Source organism: Drosophila erecta, unplaced genomic scaffold, assembly GCF_003286155.1.
Source record: "Drosophila erecta strain 14021-0224.00,06,07 unplaced genomic scaffold, DereRS2 tig00000000-arrow-pilon, whole genome shotgun sequence".
NCBI lineage: Eukaryota > Metazoa > Arthropoda > Insecta > Diptera > Drosophilidae > Drosophila > Drosophila erecta.
The window spans coordinates 20,190,038-20,213,656 of record NW_020825194.1 but is presented as its reverse complement, the minus strand read 5'-3'; the positions used below and the strand labels follow the sequence as shown (position 1 = coordinate 20,213,656).

Below are 23,619 nucleotides of genomic sequence, written 5' to 3'. Positions count from 1 at the left end.
ACTGGCTGTCGGGATGCGGATGCGGATGCGGATACGAGTGCGGATACGAATGCGAGGGCGAGGCGAATGCGAATGCCGGATGCTGCCGCTCCCTGATTATTTGAATTATCACAGGTTTATCCACCCGCAACGAGCAACATGTGCGGTGTTGGATTCATTATAATTCCTGGCACCGTTCAACTATTTAACACAAAAGCCTTTGTCGCACTGCTTGGTCCTCGTTTAAGCATTCAATGGAATTAAACTGTTGCAAATGGCACAGAAAAAATGGGATGCGACCCAGGGGTGTTCGTAGTGAAACTGTTTTGGAGCGCTTCAAAGTTGGTGCGTACATATTGGTAATGAGGTTGATAGCATCAGATGCTGGCTTAAATCGTTTTCTGAGCTAACCGAATCATAATGAACTATATTTAAGCAGGCACAATTGGAAAGTTTTAACACAAAAATATATAAATAAATACTTTTGAATCACTTTCGCATACTACCAGTGCTCACATGCGTATCCTTTTCACTGGAACACTCTTGTCGCTCCCAAACTTGGAATTGGTAATTTGTTCCAGATTTTTTACGTCCCTGAACTTTTCCTTTATGTCCTGCACTTTCCACCCCTCTACTGAGTCCATTGTTTTTGCCCATTCGAACGTTGATCGCTTCCCAGTGTTCGCTTCCATGTGGGTTCCTCTTGTGTGCAGTTGTCATCGATGATGCCGCATCTGGGAGTCGTCTCGATTGCCTGGGGCGCATGGAAATCGATTCAGCTGAGAGTAAAGCCAATTGACTGTGCAGCGACTAATTCAACTTGAAAACATTTATGACAGCAGCTCAAATACCATTCATGAAAGGCTTGGGTTTAGTTATCCCTAAGAATTGTTCACAGTACTCCAAGCTTATTAGAAAATGGAAGAAAGGGGAAGACTAACAGCTTGTGTTGCTTTACCTAAATTAGCAAACGTTTAAAGATAGATTCCAAAAATAAAAACTCTTGTCAGGAGTCCCATGCTGGGCCCTTCATCCTCGGATCCACTCCATTAACTTACATTTCATGAACGGTCTGGCGAACTATGCTTTTACCTTGCCCTTTAAAATCCCTAATTAATTTCGGTTCGATAAACAAGCTGCACAATGGGTGGACTGTTTTGTAAACGCCAGCGCCGCCCTTCCACATCGACCTTATCCTGCGGCGCTTTTGCAATCAATGTTATTATAATATTGCCCACAAAATCATTATCGCAAAGAATTTAACCTGTTTAATTAAAGGGGCACTAAATTATGAGACGGTTGCAGCAGCAGCAGCAGCAGCAGCAAAGTGTAAGAGGTAAGTGGTGCCGGAGGGAACGGCTTTGTAATCAGGTCAACAAGTGCCGGTAATTTGAAATATGCATTAAGTCGGACGCCGGGGAATAAGGCAAGCGGAGAGACTGAATGCGGCTAAAGATACAGATACACACGCAGTATCAGATACAGTTATCGATTAATAGGATATCCGCCAGATACACTTTCCAACGAACGTTTCTTATTTATTTGCTTGGCCTGACTTGTGTTTATCAACGGGAATCTAAAGCACTCAGAAAAACTTCTCTTCCGTTCTTTTACCTAAAGATATGAAACTAAAATTTGAATACTAAAATTCCTTTACGTTGTTCCTAATGTTGTATGGATGATAATGCTTTCCTGCAATTATATAGTGCAAAAATCAACAAGATAACCGCTGTTTTTTTGCCGTGAACGAATTTACCAACAGCAGATAAAGCGATGGACGTATGTCCGTATAAAAAATTCACGAACGGAAATGAAAATTCATGGGAATAAAAATCTAATCAGAAAAAATGCGAAACAAAGGGACACTCACTCATTGCGAGGGAGAAGAGGAGATCCCCCAAGAAGTCCATCGAATGAAGATGGCGCAGTGGAAACAGGAAAATAAGTTGAAAGGCACTTTTTGCGCTTGAGTGCTGTTGCAAAGCGTGTCGCAGGCCACCGGAAACGGAAATTCACAGCCGGCCCAGTACTCCGGCTACTTACTCCGCCGGACGAGTGGACCTGGGGATGGTCGGACAGACGGACAGACGGACGGAGGGACGAAGTCCCATGTCAATAGATAGCGACTGCCAAAGAAACACAACGGAGGCAAAAGTGAAAAAAGTGTTGTCAAAGGCAGAAATGCAAATTCTTAGAAATTGAGAACGAGTCGCAATGTTTTTAAAAGCGAAAAAAGCTAAATGCAGAAGGCCTTTGTGTAAAATGTGCTTCAAGGGGCTGCCTCTGCTGCAGGCTCCGATTATCCCCAGCGTTCTGAAGAGTCCTCATTTCATTACATGCTAATAATATGCATGAAATATGCATGCAATTACTCAAGCATTATTCGCATGCCAAGTCGGGCTGTACAAAAACGCTTAAGTGGGATGCAAAAGCCGGAGGACAATTATTCCGTTAATTGCCAAAGCTCTCCCTGAATTCCGCATCTCAAATTGACAATTTCTGGCTGCAACCGAACGGCACTGGCCACAGTCACTGCCACACGCTGTCATTCAAATCCAGAGACGTTGTCTTGATTTGCATAACCGTCCTGGCTCCGTCGAGCGGAGATTTGCAGGTCAATGCGGTTGGCCGGTTCAGCTGCAGAGTGCAGCTTATTAATGCAGCTTCCCCTGCCGGGCTTTAATTAGTCTAATTAAACGTTCGACCCACCTGGTCGAGATGGTGCGGTCAGCAAGTGCACGGCCAAAGGTGCAAAGCTGTGCAGAATGCGCATGCAACTGGAAAATATTGGGTGCAAGTCCTTAATTGGGGATGCAGCAGTCGGTCAATGCTTCAAGTGCATTAGCGCAGGCATAGGCAAATGAATTTACAAATTTATTGCGTTCTCAGCAATGAACCATGTCCACAGGCTGAAATGCAAAAATGTTATACTTGCTAGTACTTCTTAAGAAAAGTAAGCAAAGGAAAGGCGTGGTCCGCATGCTCCTAACTAAAGATTAAGCTAATAACTTTAGGCTAATAATCCATTTTCGAGGTGTGCTTACACGAGCAAACTGCTTTAAGACAGCTTACGATTGCCACTTATTTATTCCATTAGATTTCCCGCCAGGAAGCAGGATGCAAGGAGCGCGCTGGCAAACTGTCAATTGGCCTCAATCAAATCGCAGCATTAAAATCGCATTAATGGCGCCAGCAAATCTGTGAAGATTGTCAGTCAGCCTGCCATAACGCAACTATTTTTCACGCGACTAACCCAATGGGGCCAAGTCGATGCAGCGGGGCGTTAACGATAAAATGATTAGCTGCCGCAGCAGCTCACCGCACCACCCAACCACCCAACCAGCCAACCACCCAACCAGCCAACCACCTAGCCATCCAACCACCCAGCCACCACCCCCTTCGCAGCCATCAATGTGGGTCGTTGTAAAAGACAAGTTGTTAAGTAGCTGGGCGTTTGCACAGAAAAAAACAAATGAAACTTAATGAACTTTGGCGCAGGGTGGGCGGTTGTTTGGTTGGGCTGGTGAAGGGGTGATAGGGTTGGGTGGGGCCTGAGTGGCTGAGTAGCTGGGTTGTGGCTGCTGGCTAAACAAAATTGACGCCAGCGAAATTCATCCGAACAAATGGCAGGCACTTTGCAGTGGCAGCACATAAGCTCCATCCAGTAAATTGATGCAAGAACTCGACCCACCAGCGAGTTCCGCAAGCATGGAGCACGCGTACACTCTAAGTAAGAATCAACACCAAAATAAGAAAGCTGTGGGTAGGTAAACAAAATTGGCAACAACTTATCCGAGATTCTGCAAAAATCACGAAGAATTTCACATACTTGGCACGTACCTACAAAATATTAAAAGGACTGCAGCCAAAAGTTTAAGTATCATACCTTTGTTCCACAAATTAATATTAATGTGATAACTTTTATCGCTATGTTTGTTGCGGTCAAATACCGCATCTCAACAATATTTTTTAATGATCTCAAGCGATCGAATTACATACTGATTTTAATTCTTATTTCCTGGGATTCTCTGCAAAACGTTGCAGTTTTTCTCTGTGCGTATGGAGCAGTCGTAATGGCTGCAATAACCACAACCGAATAAAATTCAATCTGTGGAATGCTCTGCGCTCTCGCATTTTCTGCTGACAATCTGCAAACATAAGTGCAGCACAGCCAGCCAGTCGCTTCAGCCTTAGCATCAGCATCCGCATCAGCATCAGCATCACCATCAGCCCCAGCATCCGCATCCGCATCAGCATCAGTTGTACCATGAAGTTAAAAAGCACTCAACGCGGGCAGGAGCATCTCGTATGTAACTACTACGGAAATGGCCAAAGACATAGTCGCAGCATTCGGCATCGGGATCGGCATCTGGGTGCCCTTGCCCCACCTCGCATGCAACCTCGACTCCCAACTCCCAACTCCCAACTCCATGTTACCCATTTTTCTATCCCGCAGACAGCAGAGTTTCCAGCGCCATTTGCGCCATGCACTGCATCAGCATCAGCATCAGCGCATTATTGGATGATTTATTGACGTCGATATGCTTAGTTGAGCAGCCGTTTTTAGAGTGTGTGCGTGCGAGTCGCAGACACACAAAACAACACACACAAACCAGCCGCTGGAAGGCAACACGACTATCGGATACCGTCTGTCGGATAACATTTTAGGTAATAAAATAAATTACAATAACATATACAATATTTATTGAAATAATCAATTTCAATAATCAATATTTATTTAAGTAATCAAATGGGGTTTCTAGTAGTATCTCTCCAGTTTCAAACATTTTTTGAGAGATCGAAAAGGGACTTTTCCAGATCAAAGTCTTTATACACATATCCCCTAGAGCATCCAGTTTCCGAGGAACGCACAAACACGACGCTACATTAGCCTCATTAGACGAATGCATCGGGGTCACCATCGCATGAAACTGCAAGGACGAGTCCCTCAATGTAACGTCTCTTCAGCTCGTTTCGATCCTTTTCGTATTTTATTTAGAGTCCTCGTTTTGTCAGCTCTCAGCGAGCATATGGGTTGAATGTTCGATTGGAATATGCCACATTAAAGATTGGGCACGCGCTGCGCCGCAAATTGCATTTCGTTGAGGATGGCAAAATCATCCAACTATGCATATGCGTTCAAATATTTTTGGCCACGACCGCCGGCGGCGATAACGCTTATATATATTTACGAAAAATAGATTTACACATGCCCGTGTGCATATAGGACTTAGTGAAGCCAATGCATTTTGCTGGCAGCGCAAACTAATTGCATGCGAGGTTGGATAAATGGGCATTTGGCCGACGATCAATAGGAGCCAAAGGGCTGGCAGTCGATTGCTTTGCGTCTTGCCGGGCTAAATGAAATACGTTTTCCAGATGCTCCTGGCCAAAAGGAGCAGGACGATCCAGCACGACACACATCCGCTTGCCAAATATTTGCTTCCGTCAAATCAACAAATTCATACATTTTTGATGGCATTGCAAATGGAGCTTTGTGCCGGAGCTTGTGTGCCAGTGTGCTGTCAGCAAATTTCATTTCTTATTGTCAATCGAGGAGTGATATGCTTTTAGCAATAAGCAACAAACGGAAATGCACACTTGCGTTTCTGCAGCGGAAGCTGTCGCTGGAGCGGCGGAAGTGGATGTGGATGTGGATGTGGGTGTGGCAGTGGCAGTGGAAGTGGCTGGGAGTCGGCGAAACTCGTTGCCATTATTTATGCAACGCCAATTGTGCAGCGGGGCCTTTGGCCCATCTAACTTTCGTCTATTTATAGCGGATTTGGGGAATAAAGGCCATTCTGGTCTATAAAGTGCTTTTTGTGAATATTTAAAATGTAAACTAACAACGGCAATCATCATGTTACTACTTGAGTACTCTTTAAAAATGCCTACAAAAGACATCAATTTTTTCGCTTCATTGCCTCCTAATGAACGAAATCGCATTAGCTGCAACAATGGCGGATATGAATTATTGTTACAATGGAATAAAAGCGCTGTGAAACGCAACAAATTGCAGCCCATTGTTCGGAGAAGTCAGCTCGTGTAATTGCCAAGCAAATTAAATAACTCAATTTGCTTTTAGAGCTGGTCAATGAATTGGATTTGTATTTTATTTAAATGCAATACTGCAAAGCGAGGACGACGGGACCTGCCAAGGACCAAGTGGCACCCAAAGGCACCCAAAGGCACCCGGGGAAAATTGGAAAAAGCACTCACGCTGATTGCGTTACTTAAGTTTCCTAGAAGAAAACGGCAGGAGAGTCCGGCTGCAAGGACGTCTGATTTATCGTGTACGAACAAAACGTGAGATACTTGCCACTCTGCATTGACAGAATCTATACAGGAGTACGAGTGTTTGCTGCAAAGACAATCAAAGTTAGCACGTGTCGTAAATACGTTTATATACCAAACAAAAACGAGCATTAGTATGTGCATATTTATGTGGGCCACAGCACTTAAATCGGTTCAGTTTCCAGGCGAATATGTGACACGTTCTGGGCCAAAGTTTAATTGAAAAACATCGTTCAAATGCAAGTAGAGCAACTGCTGGTAGAAGTTTGTGCTCTGAAAGGATTCGATTGAGTCCTTAATAAGCAAACATTTACGCTGATTAAAGGTAGTTTTTCCAGGGAAACTATTTATTTAAACGAACCATATATAACTTTTAAAGTGGAACTTTCCTTTGAATATTACCTTTGTCTTAATACCTTATGCATTTTCAATACACATTTTTCTTTCTTTGTAATAATTGCGTTGATACAGATACTATTTGGGCAAAACTTTGCTTCGAGGCCCTAGGGGGTATTTTAAAAATAGAAGTACAAATTGTGTGGGAACATTTCAGCTTCCATTTGGATTTATTGATGTTCAAGTCCCTGGGTTACTTCTCCACTCCCAGTGCTGTATATCCTTGTAGCCCGCATGAAAACAGATGCCTATTCCCATATCGTACCGATTTGTAAAACCCGACACCTTCACGCAAGAAGCATGTCGCCTATAGTCGAGGTAGCTCATCCTGGAAGACAAATAACATTTTCCGCCTTTCAAGATTTCATAACGCTTCAATAAACCCAAATGGTCCGCTGGCACCCAAGGTTTTCCTGGTTTCTCGTTAGCAAATGTCGTGGGTTGCGTGTGTTTTCGGGTCTTGTAAGTTTAATGGTTTGATTCATGTGGCGTCTGTTCGATGGGGGAATTCGCATGCCGCTCTCGCTGTCAGTGCAAATAAAACTCCTCAAAGTTGGTCATAATGAGGCGCCCAGGTCCCAACACTTCAAGCACAAAAACGCAATTAAACTTGGGCCAAGCGAAGGAACCGAAGTAAACTTTCCAGCAAATTGACAGCTAATTAATTTGCCAATGATCTTAAGGTTACGCCAAGGAGGCGAGAAGGACCAGGACACCTGCGAAACAGACTGGCTTATTTGCAAATTGGGCACTTAAGTGTCCCGGGAGGATGCGCTTTATGACAGCGACAATTGAAGCTAATTAAGCGGGATTATGCAGTCGGCTTGTTGAAAACGCTCTCCTCGAAAATAAATGAAATTCGTGAGTTGTTTCTCGAGCACAAATTCCAGCATTAACAGGCTCATTGCTCAGCGAATGTCTGCCGGACACAAGCCGGGAATATCATGGATTTTGGCAGCGGAAATAATGGATGGAGAGTCTAGTGACTTCTCCGCACAATTTACGAGTCGTTGGGTGTAATAAATTAGCCAAACTTGTTACGCAAACTGAAAATGCCAATAAAAAATGCGTTGCGAAAAACAGAGGCTAATAAATTATTGACCTCCACCCCGATTGCCTAACTCAACTGGGAGTTTTTTGGAGGCGTTTTCAAGGAGGAATTACACTTGTCCCAGAAAAAGAGAAAAAAGGCGATTTAGGACGGCAGATAACTTTGTTGTTATCTTACAGTACTTTTCGAGATAAATCAATAGGATTTGTGTTTTCATTAGAAAGCACTTTGTATTCTCAACCTGGCATTTAGTGTATTTATACATTATTTTTAAAATACTTAGCCTGGATTCATTTCGCTGGAAAACACAGCTGTTAGTCTAATGAAAAAATAGAAAACTGCACCCGGCAACGGCAAAAGCGAGATTCAATCAGTTTAATTAAGGCCTGGATTACTCTGTAACCATTCAACTTTTCAGAGCGCATTGCATTATTTGCACTGCGCTTAAAAACGCACTGCGCTCGAAGAGCAAATCAATTGAATTGGCGTAATGTTGCCAAGCAACTTTGACTGCAAAATCAGGATAAAAGGTGCAGCAGCAGGAAAAGGAGCAAAGCAGCTGCAGCACAAGGATCTCATTGTTGCGCACAAACTTTAAAAACTTTTCTAGTGCCCATCCGACTTTATTCACTCACTCAGCTCGCCCAAGCCCTCCAGTTGGCTTCGAGTGGCTTTTGGGTGACTTTAATCTACTTCAGTTCAGGCAGACAGACATAATCATTCGGCATATTCAACGGGCGGGAACTTATGCGCCTTGGTCTGCATTGAAACTCAAATCAAAGTTGCTCGATGTGCTATTTGCATTTGGAATGCATTTTGCTGGCTCTCATTTGATTTAAAAATTTGATTTTCCCCCTTTTGGCCAGCACTTAAGTTTCGTTAAGCCATAAAAGTTGGGCAGTCGTTTTGGCTCTTGATAGGTTCGAATTTTCTAACCCAGAAGCCTACTCTAAGTCGCCAAATTTTTAATACGCCAGCGTATGTATCTAAGCCAAAATTCGTGAGCTTTTAGTCTAAGTTGGCATCTGAAAACTGGCATTAAACATATATTTTCCATTTATTGGATTAGTAATTAGGGTTTCAGTAATGAAAAGCTGTACTTTTAAAAAAGAAAATAAGGTCGCAACTCTTTGATCAGGGTTTTGCTGAAGATTATGACTACAGCATAAGGATTATAATTGCCAAGGACTTCACAGGAGGCCTTACATAAATCGTAATTTTTCACAAGGCTGAATAAAAATATCTGTCTAAAGAAAATTCATAATCACCATGGGAAATGCAAGGCTTGCATTTTCATTTGCAGCTTAAGTAAATGCGCAAAGTTAAACAAATGGCATTTCGAAATATAAAATACGAGTAAAGACGCTTTTAAGCAGCTTTAATCGAAATGAAAATAATTCCCTTCGGACATCTGTCGATATTCATTAATCCTTTTGGCCCAGATATCACGGAAGTCACACGACGAAATGATTGTATATATTGCGTATACGCTCTGTTGCCCCAGCAGGGAGTCGTAATTAAGTGCCCTAATGCAGAGGAAAATCTCCTTTCAACGCACACTTGCACACGTCACACACGAATGGGATTTTTATTCAGTTAGGTATTAAAGGGGCCATAAACAATAAGTGAAACTGCAGCTGACAGCACGTAAATATTTATGAAATTTTCACAACAAACAAAATCTAACTAAGGCAAATAAATGCTTGCAGGCACAGCCGTATTATGAACTGCAATCGAAGCCCTTACGCATACACACAAGCAGGGATGGGCGAGAATGGAAGGATGTTAGAGGACTCCGGGAAAATACGATTCGCAGGGAGGGCAGGACACGTGCCGCCTCGAGGACAATGTGACCGATATGCAAAAGTTCCGACCACAGCAGCGGCAAAGTTGAACGAAAGGATGTGCTGACATTGTCCAGAGACAGTTACCTGTGATATTTTGTGAAATTCCAAAGGACACACAGGACCAAACCGAGACATCCCCAATATGCATCGGCCATTGGGCGATTGGGTGGGCGGTTACCATCTAGACACATAGGCACACTCGTATAAACAGGATTATGTGTCTCGGGGGGTTATGTAAGTAAGCTTCCGTTGTAAATTGATTTTGTAGCAAAGCCGGACACACTGAGGGAAAATGAAAAGGATTTTATCCACTTATTGTTGCCAGGGGTCGTGCCTGGCCACCACCTGAAATGAAAACTACACAGGTTCGTTTGCACAACTGCCGAACTTCGTTCATACAGCTGTGGTCGCAGTCGTATGATTGGGAATAGGAATTATTTCACATGATTTGTTGAAATGTTGCTAACGAGTTTCACAAGTCATTTTCTTTACCGCAAAATAACTAAGCGAATGAATTTTCATTTTACAAGAGAAAGTAATATTTTCATGACCCCCGCTGTTTATATATTACATTACAAATTTGGGTCGAAGAAAGGCGGTCCGAAAGTTGCATGAATGACTGATCTTCTGTGTGGAAATATTTTTAATTTTGGCATAGCTCTGATTTGATTGTGTCTGGTCGAGGCGAGTCTTGCTGTTCGTCCTGAGGATGTCCTGTCCATTTTTTTGTACATTCTGCGGGCTGGAGACAATTTTTCGCTTTGTTCGGCTGACATTTGCCGGATGACTGAAGGACGGGTTGACTATCTCTATTCTGCCCTCTGTCCACGTCTATGCTTTTGATATTGATGTCCTTTGAAGTGTTTTCAATTAGTTTGCATTTCGCTTGTCGTTTCTCTCACTCCTTGGTTTCTTGCAACGTTCTTCTTTTTGTGCTCGGCATTTGTCGGTAAAAAGGTTGAAATAAATTGTATGCAAAAGAGGTTCGTGCCTTATTAAATAGTTGGAAAATCTACATAATAATCTGAAGAGAGCTGTAGTTCTTATACAGTAAAACATGAATATATATATATCAATTTCTATGCTTTGTTTGGAGCTCGCTATTAGAAGCGACACGGTATCTAATAGTCGCCATGCTTGGCTACTTCCTCTTCTATTTGTGCGGAGGGCAAAAGGCCCGGGACATATTAATAAAAGACAGACGGCCATGGGAATGTCCTGCGACCGTCTGCTAATTGAACGACGAGCGCCCGACTATCCAATCCTTCCAGGACTTGTCAGCTTTGCGCCAAATGAGTTTCAAAGGTAAACGGGGAGCGGAATGCTGGCAACTGGCCACTGGCAACTGGACAAACTGTCTACATGTGCCCCAAATTGGCGCTCAGTCGGATTAGCTGCTTTTTGCTACAATCTGCAACTGCTCTGTTTTTCACTTTTTCACCTTTTTGCTGCATTTTAGGGGCGCTGACAACTGCGAACAGGTGGCTGGCAAACATTTACGTAAAGTGTTCGTGCCATTACTGCCTTTGGGATGGCCATAAATATTTGCGCTGGCTAGTTCAGTGAGCATCTGTGTCGAGCGGATCTTTGACATGGCGCTAGATAGCATAAATTGGGAATGAGCGAAGGCTATCCCACAGATAGCTTTTATTCAATTCTATTCCTCGCATTTCCGCTCTCCGCCATCAGCATAATTTACTCGGACTTCCGTTCTGGCTCACTCGAACCCCAGCGTGCATATTTTATGCCTTTTATCATAATTTATGCGTTGATACAGCAAATGCATAAAATTAAATTCAATTCACATAGACACTCGCCCATCCTTTTCGAGTTTTCCGAATGCATTCAATTTTGATTTAATGTAATTCCCACTGTGGCCGAGCCCCTTTCATGCAGTGACCATTTTTAGCTTAGACCAAATGATGGTAGAAATTTGCATAAATTGCATTTAATACTGCCTGCATATCGATATGAATGCTTCGGTGAGATCGGGTTATGCAAATCAAACTCAGACGTGGCTGATTGGATAATTGTCGGTAATCAACAGCAAAGCGATTTTCTAAGCTTCACGAATGTCTCACTAATGCATCGACAAATTGATAAAAATATGCCAGCCTGAATGCTTTTAGCATTTCAACTCTTAATTTGGCAATTGAAATGTGGCTGTTTTGTTCGCCTGTTTTGACTTTTGAGTTTGTATCAAAAATGTAAAAGCGACACGAAACCATAGCATTTTATATGTTACGCAGTAAACATAAACAAATGGTGCTAAACAGGAAAATTTTAATATATTTTAATTAAAAAGCCTAAGCTCACAAGAGGGTGCCTCTTCAATTAAAAATTTGTACATAAAATGAATATTCTGAGGCGGCTGTCGGATTTCTAAATTTGCAAAAGCTCTTTCAAAGAATACATATTTTCAAATCCATACGAGGCAAAAAATTATTTAATTAAGAAGCACAAAAGCCCTGGCGATTTCATCTCTAGCTCAATTCTTCCTCCTTGGCTCGTTTCATTGATTTCGTTCGGGCAATAAAAATTTATTACCAGCATACCCAATCCGGCTCATTCCACCTAGACTGAACCGTAAAAAACTTCAGCAGTGAACAAAAAAATGAAGATGGCGAGCCAGGAGCCAGGATCCAGGATGGAAACTGATGATTTTATCACAGCCAGCAGTTTTTCAGCTTGAACTGTGGCAATGGCCTTTTATTCAATTTGCGCGCTTCATTCAAATTGTTCGCCGAGGGAAGTGGAGAAAGAAATGTGAAAGTTTTGGTCGCCTTTTGAACCTTTTGGCACTCGCCACCGTTGTGTTATTGAGTCTGTAAATCGCCAAGCTTGTAGCCAGTTAAGCCGCACTATAGCCTGCTGCTTTAATTTCAATTTCACTGAATTTCACTGAAGGCAGCGGTATAAACGAAAGCCGAAAAAAGTTAAGTCAGAGCCACGGGGCGCATAAAATGCGGCGTTAATTTGACAGGCAACGTCTGGGTGCAGAGGCATGTGTGGAAAAAAGCGAAAGTGTGGGGCGTCAAGGGGTTAAGAGCTGTCGTCGTTGGCAAAAAGAAGAATTGCGTTAGCAACTTATCGGCAAGGAGATATTATAGATTCGAGTCACAAGGAAAGATAATTAAAACTCGCATTAAAAGCTCATTTTCGGAACATTTTAATAAACCTAACAAGGTAAGTGTAAAAAAAAGCTGGCTTAAACTTTATAGGCATAGCTTGATGTTTTAATACCTTATTTAAAGTTAACATATTGCCTTTTCTATTTTAGGAATTCCATAAAAAATAGAATGGGCCACACTCATCCTTATTTAATTGTCTTGGAATATAAGTATACTTATTATTATTTTTGGAGACTTGACAAGTAACTGTATTTTTAAATATTCCACTGAGTAGCACAAAATGTACGTTTTCCCTAGTCGAACATATATTACTCCCACATATATTACTTCGATCGCACGATTAACTCGCCGCAGGAGCTCATCCTGGACGGATTAAAGGACTCCACCACAGGTACTTCCCTGCGCGATCTGGCCACCTTTGAGACGTGAAAGACGGGACTTCCGGGGGAAGTCTGCTTTAAGGTTATCACGGAGCCACTCGAGGAGGCCATGGCCAAGTGGGTGGACTCTTCTAGGAGATACCGCCGAAACCGTCAAAACCGCCAGACGTCGGAAATGGTAAACTCCGCAACCAAAGACGGGGAATGACTGTTGCCATAATTAATTCATAATGCCGAGAGTATCCGCTCTAGTGGCCGAGAAGAGCAGCGCAAACACTTTATTAAAATTAAAATTTATCTAAATTGCGACAGCAAGCTATTCTATCCGCAAAGTACTTGAACAACTTCGCCAGCCTTCGTCTGACAATGACGAAAGGGTTGATGTGGATGCCAGCCCTACCCGCAGAGTAAAGTGTCTGCACCCCTTCCACATAATGTTCCCCTTTTCCCATTTCTCTTGCATTTTTTTCCAAAGGTGCACTCCTTGTTGCTGCAACGTCTTGTGTCTGTCAAACGCCAGTCTTGGCGTTGTGGAGCGCTGAAATTGAAAGCTACGCTCGCTTCATCTTATGGCCAGGTGGGGCTAAGATGGAATAGACTGGGGAACTGGGCCCGGCCTTTGCATTCCCGATGTGTCACTTTGATTTATTATTTTCGACAGCCCTCCCCACGGCACTCCGCTTACAGGACTCGTGAGTCTACGCAGCAGCAGAAAAATACACCAGAAACAACAAGTGGTTCGAACACAACATAGATACTTGGGGCTAAAAATAATGCAACAGCATATTTAAGCCGAAAAACATTGTTTTGTCTTATTATTATTTTATATATTTATTATTATTTGTTATACTTAGAGAGACAAATTTTAAGAAAAATCTATGAGATACATTGATCTATGAACACATATTTCGGGACTCACCTAGTTTATTGTTGAAAAATCATTAAAGTTAATAATTTCCATTCAAAATGGCACGTTCTATTTGTACTGTTTTGATCCGTATACTAACAAAAATAAAGCAATAAAAAAAGAGAAAATAACATTTTGTTAAAATAAATCGCTTGTTTTTCTGATGATTTTTATAAATTGCAAATCTTTTTTCTTGCCCAGATTTAAAACAATATCAAGCATATTGTTCTCCCAGTGAATCCAGTTCTTGGGAAGAACGCAACTTGAGCGCACTTTTTCATTTCCCTTGCATTTTTTACGCGCCCCTGCCACTTTGCGTTTTTATCTCATTTATTTATTTTACAATTAGACAAAGTGAAGTGCACTTCCACACGGCAGCAGCTGCACATGGGTGGCTGGTTAGGAAGGGGGATTGGGATTGGAATTGGGGTGGCAATTGCAATTGCAATTGCAATTCCAGCTGCAGTGGCAATGGCAACTGTTCTGCCATGTCCACGTCCATGTCGGGTGTGTACTTTGTGGTGTGGCAGCACGCCAAGGAATCCGGAGCCCAATCGAGAATGGAGAAAAATAGGGAGTATAGGCGGCCTTGTGGCTGCCTTAAATCAAAAGCTTATGGGCAAGCTGCTTAAAATTAACATTAAGGCTTAAGTATGCCGTGGACCCACTGCGCACAGATACGAGACGCGAGGTACGGATACGAGATACGAGATACTTTACAGAGCAGATACTTTCTCGCCAAGGCTGAGCTGGCAGACTGGCAGACTGGCAGGCTGGCAATAATCATAAAAGTAGCCCGCACACAAGTCTCCCGCAAAAACTTTTCACATCGACGAAACAAATGGCAAATGGCCTGGTAGAAGAAACACTTAAGGGCCAGGTAAGTGAAAACTCAAATAAAAATGGCAGGGCACCCCGAAAAAGGAGCAAACTTTTACAATGCAAAGGCAACTCGAGGTCGGGCTATTTTGGAGCATCGGAGAACTTCAAGCTGCCTCAGATTCAATGAACCAACAGTTTGCAGACCTTAAAGGCAATTTCCCGACAAAATTTGACTGATGGACTGACAAAACAATTAAGCAAAGTTTTTAATATAATCTATTACTTAAAATAATGCGAGCTTAAAGTGATTCGTAAATGGAATTAAATAAGTAGGCAAAAGGTATTTTCTTAATACATATATGCAAATATTGCACTTAAAAAATGTTTATAAGCATAATAATGATTGAAATTTAAATAACCATATTAAAACACTTTTTAGGCATAGCATGCACACCGGTTTTTGAAGTACTTCATGCTAAGTGATTTACTTTGTGGATTTTATGAACTGCTGAACGCCTTTTTAACTACCAAATACTCGTTTTATTTGAGGGAAACTAAGAACGATTTTCTGCAATATATTGGGGGCACTTGCAGCAGTTGGTTGTGAGCCTTTGAAGCATTACCGCTGCGCCTTAGGCTATGCAAGGCTTTATTTTGCGACATCAGCTCTTTGAAGTCAGCATAAATTTTGATTGCGAATGGCCGGCAGCTGGACATTTGTAGCCATCCGCTTGGTCGATTCGCCGGACCACAGTTTGTCGAACTGCGATTATGGAACTGTGTACGTCTAATTGCAATTTCGGCTTCATCTGGCTTGTCTCGACTTAAAGGCACCGGGAAAAATCGCAAAGAGCACCGGAAAAGAGCTAAAAACTAAGGCAAACTGGAAGTTTTCATTGCATTAGCCTGGTCGGAGCAAAGTTGAAATGTCAACGCAAAGTCACACAGATACGCATACTATGACACAGACATTCATGCGAATTGTGCACTTTTCCGACTACCGTGATTGTGTTGTCATTTTTTTGGCCAGCACAGCGATTTTTTGGCCTAAAAATAACAGAACATATTTTTACAAAATCGCGATTTTTATTTCATATGGAAAACAACGGATTAGATTCACCGCGTAAAGCATTTTATAAATGTTTCTGCAACTTAAAAGAAACACTTAAAGAGAGGAGAAGGATCTACAATTTCAAATTAACATGTGATGAAGTATTATATTAATATATTTACTACAAGAAAAATAACAGCGATACTTCACCCACTCCTATTTCGGCATTCCTTTTAATCTTTGTTTTTGACGACTTAATGGGCTTTCTGGCCAACTTGCGTTCAGCACTGTCGACCTGCATTTCAGCGGACAGCAGGAGTCGAAAAATTTTGAAATGCGACCCAATTTTCCCCGTATCGCAACATGGCAGAGTTCAACACATTTCCGCACCTAGAGAAGGGGGAGGGGAGAAGGATGCTCGGCTAGCTGACGTTTTGTCGAGCTGTGCATTTTGGCCATGTGCATGTCAGGGCTGGGTTCCCAATGTAGCCACGCCCTCGCCACGGCCTGGTCGTCAGCCCACTTTTCACGGCCCAGTTGAGCCATCCGTCAGTTCGATTTATGTCACACATCCTGGCAAACGCACGTGTGTATTTGCGCTTGCTAATTAACAAACGCTTGGTCTCATTGCCGGCCAGTGACGGTTTTTTGTGGGCCAAACTGACTAATTACACCGCGACGTAATGAAGTGACACGGATAGTCCACTTCATCAGCAGCGGTAAAATGCTCTGTTTAAACAGTTTACATTAAACACTATTCATATAAAAAACTGCAGAGTGAAGTGGGCGCAAAAAGTTTAAAAATAATTGCATTTAATAATGCCGCAGCTCGTTGATTTCATGGCTGCAGAAGGTTATTATTTGCGAGCCCGCAGGTTATTGCCGCTTTACAGCAATGCGAGCTGATTTAAATTTCAAAATTTATCACAAGCCTTTGAGCGGCACTATTGAATAACACAATGAAGGGAGTTTCATTGTTTAACGTTACTTACAGCCCGCCATGTCCATCCACGACCATCCATGTCCCGCCAGAGATCCCGCCATGTCCATCCATTTTCCGCTTTGTCCCGCCAGAGATCCCGCCATGTCCCGCCAGAGATCCTGCCATGTCCCCGCCAGAGATCCCGCCATGTCCATCCATGTCCCGCCAGAGATCCCGCCATGTACCGCCGTAATATTATTATTATTATCTATTATTATTATTTCATCGTTTTAGCCGCAGCAAGGCAAATTTCTGCCGGAAGTTCGCAACGAAAAATGATAAAAATTAAAGCGTTTAAACTCACATCAATATAAATTATGCACGTGTAGTGCCATAACTACTGGCTGTAAATTACCAGACTGTCGTTTCTGGATAAGTATGAAACTAAATTACACGCTATTATTGCATTATTTGCCCAACAAATATTACTAGAGCTAGAAATATGCTCTTATTTGTATTATAGATGAATGTTAAATAGGTAAACGTTTTCCAAGATGTTATTTTAAAATTGTGATATTCCATGGAGTATTTAATATGTATTTTTTGAAGTACATTTCTAAAACTGTTAGCTTAAGTTAATTTTTCGCCTAACTTTAAAGAGTAATCTTGAAGTCGTCTTATTTTGTTTTTCTGAGTTTTTTGAGCGCGATGTTGTAGAGTCCTTATCAGCACTAATTCCATTAATTAATATGCATTTGCTGTCATTAATCAGTTCGCTGTTCAATTTGTGAAAGCGAAATTCAGTACTAATTCGTGTGCTTAGATACAAACGCAGTAACCTAGAAATCTGCGCGGATTAGGAAATTAGCTCAAATTGGGCACACACCGAATGGCTTTAAAATCAAATTGGGAGCCACACATATTGTCTAATTTTATTTAAAATTTTATTTTGAAATCCTGTCTCCTACCTAATTAGTTTGTTTTTCAGAGGCCTGCCAGCAAACCTGACAAAAACCTCAAAAAGCAATTATCAAATAAAGCAAGGCAAGGAATCTTTGGCACAGCACGATCTGAATTGAAGTCAGGACTCACAATTCCGAGCAGGATAAAAACGAAAACAACAGGAAATCAAAAAACAAAAACAAAAGCAGCTGCGAGTCAAACACAAAATGAAAGGACATTAAACATGAACGAGCATTGTGGCACAAAGTAAATGCAGGATTAAAACGGCTCATTCTGTCCCGGCCGTGTGTGGGTGTACATTTGTGTGTTCCTAGGGGTTACCATGACCCACCCACCTGCATTGCAGGGCAAGACCACCGCACCACCCACCGAGAATCCAGTCTCAATGCCGCCACTTAAGCAGCGCTACGTGAGCCAAGAGACACACACGCAAATAACTGCGGGGGTAGCTTTTAATTATCTCGTTATTTTTTAATTTCCACCATTTCACTGATTTCATTTTGAGCACATCGAGCGCGACGGGCGGTCGCCTTCCTGGCCAGAAAAATAAGAAGCTCTGGAGGGAGTCACTCCGTAATCCCGACGCCATTCGAACCTGCTGAATATGCAGAACGGGGCATCTTAGGGCGCAACTAATTCGCAGCTCGGTTAATTCTGTCCAGGTTGTTGTCTTGGCGACACACTGCGAAAATGACGTACATTTGTGGGGCTATATAATTTTCGATTACTTTGTAGAGAGAGAAACTTATCAGAGCATTTTGGAGCACTAATAAGTGCTCACTTAAGTTAGTTAAGCTACTAACCATCAGAAATGGTCTAGTCTACTAAAATACCTTCTTCTGTATACAAAATGCGCAGCTGTCACTTATGGTATTAACTATTCCAGCAGGGAAAGCAACGTTTCAATATTTCTCTCTGTACAACAATAATTTGTTTACGCTCTAATGACCCGGCCACTTGGAATGGCTCTTAAAGCCCCACAAAAACGACGGTTGAGTGTAAAGTGAGCTGAAAAACAATTAAGTCAGCTGAGAAGCCCACCATTCCACCTTCCCAGTGCCACAATCCCCCGACCTGGCGACCCACCAGCCCTGCACATTAACATCAAATTAGTTCGTGGATTAACACGTTTTTCACATGCCGGTGGCGAACAGGAGGGAGCAGCGGAGCTCCAGGAACCCAAGCTCCATTACGCATACGACCCGTTGCCGGGCGGGGAGGCCTTTCGTTCCTTAGTTCCTTAGTTCTTTAGTTTGTCCCCCGTGTGCAGCGAGCCGTGTGAAAAGGCTTACTACACTAATTATACTCATGGCTAGCCCTTATTTTCGGGGGCATGGCTAAAAATACTTTAAAGTTTATTATTAACAAGTGAGACTATATTAAAGGCCGTTGGCCTTTATCAGGCGGAACAGATTGGGCCAGCATAACGAGCAGCACGGCTTCACTACTTACCATAGAAATCTGCTACTTTAAATTGACTACTTGGTACTATATAATCTTTTTTATATTTGAGAAACATTTATTAAATAAATATTTAGTGAAACTTAGTAATTAGCCGTTTTCATAAAATAGTAGGCTGCCAGATCCATCATGGCTATTATTTCCCTCACCACTGTAGGTATATATTTAAATAAAGTTTTTGTTCGACCTGGCAAACTTTGCAGCTACAAAATAGGCTTCATTGCTCTTTTGTCATGCCCGGCAGAAGCTGGCAACATATACAGCTGGCAACGTATATCTTGAAGCTAAAATCAGTGGCACAATGAGCATATTGTGTGGCTAAAAAATTTAATGCTTACGTGCCTGAAATATCTACCGAGGCACAAAGGATGCGATTGCCATGTATGAAAGGGATATGTGAGGCACATCGACTCTTCGGGCAGAGTTCATAAATAAAGCGTCCGAAAATCTCGACTTTTGGCTTGGTTTAAAATAAAAGTTTCTTGCCGTCGCCGGAAAAAGAGTGGAGAAATTGCTTTCGAAAATGCAGCGCTATAAAGAAAATCGCTTACTGATTTACTCGCTCTGCTGTTCTGTGGCAAACGGGAAACTGTGGGGCACTGGGAAGGGGAAACGCTGCAACTAATAAAAGTTTTTGCTCTTCGATGGCGCGCTCGGTGGTGTGCCATGCCCACCAACACACCAACACACTCTCGCTTCCTGGCCATCGGTTGAAATGTTTGCTGTTGTGGCTTTTCAGCAATTTCAACGCACGTCCAGGGGGGCACAACACAAAAAGAAGAGCTCAATCCGCCCTGCACTTTAATAATGAGATTTATATTGAACAAAATTGATTGCCTCCAAGGGAGTCTATAAATGGGCCAATAAACATCTCATTGATCAGGTTCTCCTGGAGCCAACTCTTTTAGTGTCATCATAAACTAAAGACTAGGGGAGAGCTAGCAATATCATTCAAGTTCACAACGTCAAAAGGAAAAGTTTCGCGCAAAGGGGAATCATTAAATATATGCATATTCCTCTCTTGGTTTGCAAATAATGCAACTCAAAGCAAAAAGTTTCTTAGCTCACATAAGCTATTTAAAATGTATGATTTTATAAAATACTTTTTTTGCTGCACTCAGCTAAGTAATATATAAATCTAAATTTCGCTTTGACATCTTCTGCATGTGCGCCACCTACTGTTGGCTTTCAGGGAACACTTCTTACACGGCTCTTGCATCGTTTTTCTACATCTGAACTAAAGGCGACACCTAGCGGTAAAATAAATGAACTGCTTTACGCCGGTGTGCACTGCTTTACGTATTTACATTTTTGTTCAAACGGAAGTATATGTGAAGAAAGGAACTTTTCAAATGAATAACAATATAGTAAATTATAAAAACAAAATTCAATTGTGTAAATATGCCATAGTATAAGTAATAATAATCCTTACACATAAGGTTTGAATATTGAGTCACCTTGCTTATAAAGTAATTTAATTTAATTATTTCCTACGACTCTAGCATAAATATTTGCAAGCAGCACAATTGCAATTAAATAACTGCCACTTGCAAAGACAGCCTTTTTAAAGTTATTCCAAATGTTCGTTTTCCCCACCTTTTAACGATTTCCTGATTTATTGACCAGCAGTTTAGTACGAATTTATTCATTTTGTAATACTAGCAACTGAGAAGTAAATCTAACCCAACAAGACGAGCTGTAGAAAAGCAACTCCTTTCGGCAGTATCATTTCCTGTTTTGGGCCACAACCTGCTGACCAGCCCGAAACCAGAGCTCAAAGAAACGCAATTAAACTGGCTAAGTAACATCCAGTACTCAGAACACCGCTGTGAACAGCACTCAAGAAAGCCAGCCAACCAGCCAGCCAGCCAGCCAGCGGAAGTGACATTTTGCCATTTTGCACATATTCAATTAGCTGGACTTGCTGGGGAGATAAATTGATTAATTTGCTTGTGCAAATCAAACAATCGCACGAGATCCAACGTATAAATACAACAAGAACTCTGCAATCTAGAACCAGTTTCCAGCAAACAAACGTGCTGCCAACTACTTGCCGAGTAATCCAAAACGCCCGCACCTTTGCTGCCAAACAATCAACTGCCGGTAAGTTTCGACTTCCTACGTCACTGGCCCAAAAATCTTAAGCCTGTCTCGAAAGTGTCACGCCCACAAATCTCCGTTTATATGACGTATACGCCGCATGGGCCTTACTCATTATTCATACATACGTGGCGCGTGTTGCCAATTAGTTAGGAAACATGTAATTTGTGCCGCATAAAATTAACATAGCTACAAAATTTCCCACGATACAGTTGAGTTTTTTGCTTGTTTATTTTCCATATTTTCCATATTTCCATATTTTATTGGTGAGATTCGCTGGAATATATTTATATCGAAACCAGTTGGCAGCGTGTCCGGTTGGAGGCAGGACAAAAGAATTCTTATTTTATTTACATTTTACTGGGGCGGCATCTGGTCTTGGATCCGTTCTACGCTTTACATTTTAACCATATTTTTACTGCATTCACAGCGCCATTAATTAATGGGCTCGCCAGTCGCATACGATTTGCATTCATTACGATTTCAGTTCGATTCAGTTCGGCTGTGTCCGTTCGCTTGACACTTCCTGATACTATAGCAGTTTTTCAGAAAGAGCTTTTCGCCGTAGCTACTTTCTTTCCGAAGTCCGGTGAATTTTTCCATGTGCTCTTGAAAATCGGGGAAATTTTTTTAGTGCTATTTTTCTTGGGGACTTGCCATTATGGATATGATATGCATATGTTTATTGTTTAGCATTACTGAATTAAAATTAATAATCACAACAAAACATTAATTTTTGAATATTAATCATTAATTTCGTATTGATTTATATTTATTTTGTATAAAAATTAATTAAACAATTTCTTTTGTCGTGTATAAGTAAAGCCCAGCTCTTGACATTCCCTTAGTTCCGTTTAAGAAATATCTACAGCTCATCCATTCATCGCCCATTCAAAAGTGTCATAAAATCTGTTCAGACAATTATGCTAAATGGAACAAACTCTTTTCTAAGGAGAGGCACATATTAAATGTGCGTAAATTTGCGTATCGCCCGCTATTTTGCATACGCTTACAACATAAAATGGATATTTGATTGGGTTCGAATCGGCTTCGATTGACTCAAAGATCTGACGTATTTTAGCGCCACTGGGGCTGGCTTGTCGTGTCGACTTGGCTCGCATCTGCGACCGGCTTCAATAGTTGCTTTTTATTTTTTGCTGCCGTATCGGGCTTCTTTACTCTGTTAAGCTTTCGCATCTGCGTTTGGGCCGAGAGCATATGTATATAAAATAAGAAGACAAACGAGCGACTATAATTATTTCCAATCCGCTCTAGACAGACAACGGTCGCAAGCTAGTCAGCTCCCAAACAAATCGGTTGGAATCAAAGTACCAAAGCCATCACCATGAACTGCAAGCCCTTGATTTTGTGCACCTTTGTGGCAGTTGCAATGTGCCTGTTGCATTTCGGAAGTGCATTGCCCGCAATCAGTCATTACACGCACAAGCGATTTGGTAAGATATAGCTTACATAGCATTTCTCCGTACTCGTACTAAAATACCATTTCTGTTTTCCACTTTCTTGCAGACTCCATGGGTGGCATTGATTTTGTTCAGGTGGGTTGCAAATATAAGATTTGATGATTTTAAATAATAAATATTTGGCTAAGATCGTTGATATTTATTAAAATTATGTATAAATTATGTATTATATGTATTTGCCTCTTGGAAGAAAGGTGTAATTTATTATTCATACATTCGATGCTAAGATTAAAACATTTACATTTATATAAATTCGACTATTATATTGACACTATGTTTTATCCAGGTGTGCCTAAACAACTGCGTCCAGTGCAAGACCATGCTGGGGGACTACTTCCAGGGACAGACCTGTGCCCTTTCCTGCCTCAAGTTCAAGGGCAAAGCCATCCCGGACTGCGAGGATATAGCCTCCATAGCCCCGTTTCTGAATGCGCTCGAATAGAGCGATAAGAGGCGCCTCTTGTGCGGTGTGCGGTGTGTGTGGTGGTGTGTGCTTTTATGGCCTGTGACTCAGGTGTGGATTTGGGTCAATGTGATGCTCAACACGATGCTCAAGTCTTGGCGATCTTGGCAGCTGATGTCGACCACAACGATGATGACATGACTTTTGCTAAACAACTGACTTTCCAGCGCGAAACCAAAGAGTTCCTATTAACTTGTAATTGTGTAGTGAATAAACAAATACTTAAGAGAAATGCTTGTGAGTTTGCTTAAATGTTCGTTAAATCTTTTACTTCTTGCTAACTTTATTGTTTTCCACCATAAAAATTGATTGATTAGGTTTCCTTTTTTCATCATGTCTAGAAAATAATACTTTCACATATCACTCACCTT

At 41.7% G+C, this 23,619-nt stretch overlaps 2 protein-coding genes across 3 annotated transcripts; both read left to right on the top strand.

Annotated features, from left to right (window-relative positions):
* Window positions 1-1,269: 1,269 nt before the first annotated feature.
* Window positions 1,270-13,309, top strand: LOC26526351. The gene is given in 3 exon segments (XM_026976021.1): window positions 1,270-1,308; window positions 12,996-13,188; window positions 13,191-13,309. Coding segments are annotated over 3 exon segments (351 nt in total).
* Window positions 13,310-21,215: 7,906 nt separating this feature from the next.
* LOC6552245 (eclosion hormone) lies at window positions 21,216-23,583 on the top strand. 2 transcript variants are annotated; one of them, XM_026983724.1, is made up of 4 exons: window positions 21,216-21,307; window positions 22,584-22,758; window positions 22,832-22,860; window positions 23,072-23,583. In XM_026983724.1, exons 2-4 carry the CDS (start codon window positions 22,650-22,652, stop codon window positions 23,225-23,227), a joined length of 294 nt encoding a protein of 97 aa, XP_026839525.1. In that variant the 5' UTR covers window positions 21,216-21,307; window positions 22,584-22,649; the 3' UTR covers window positions 23,228-23,583. The 2 variants fall into 2 exon arrangements, with proteins under 2 accessions (XP_026839525.1, XP_015009726.1); XM_015154240.2 differs by having other exon boundaries at window positions 22,580-22,758.
* Window positions 23,584-23,619: the final 36 nt, after the last annotated feature.

Excerpts from the sequence above, each read along its gene's own strand:
- LOC6552245 (XM_026983724.1), top strand. The coding sequence starts at position 22,650 with ATGAACTGCAAGCCCTTGATTTTGTGCACCTTTGTGGCAGTTGCAATG. Across the intron at positions 22,759-22,831 it reads TTACACGCACAAGCGATTTG|ACTCCATGGGTGGCATTGAT; the intron begins GTAAGATATAGC and ends ACTTTCTTGCAG. Across the intron at positions 22,861-23,071 it reads GTGGCATTGATTTTGTTCAG|GTGTGCCTAAACAACTGCGT; the intron begins GTGGGTTGCAAA and ends TGTTTTATCCAG.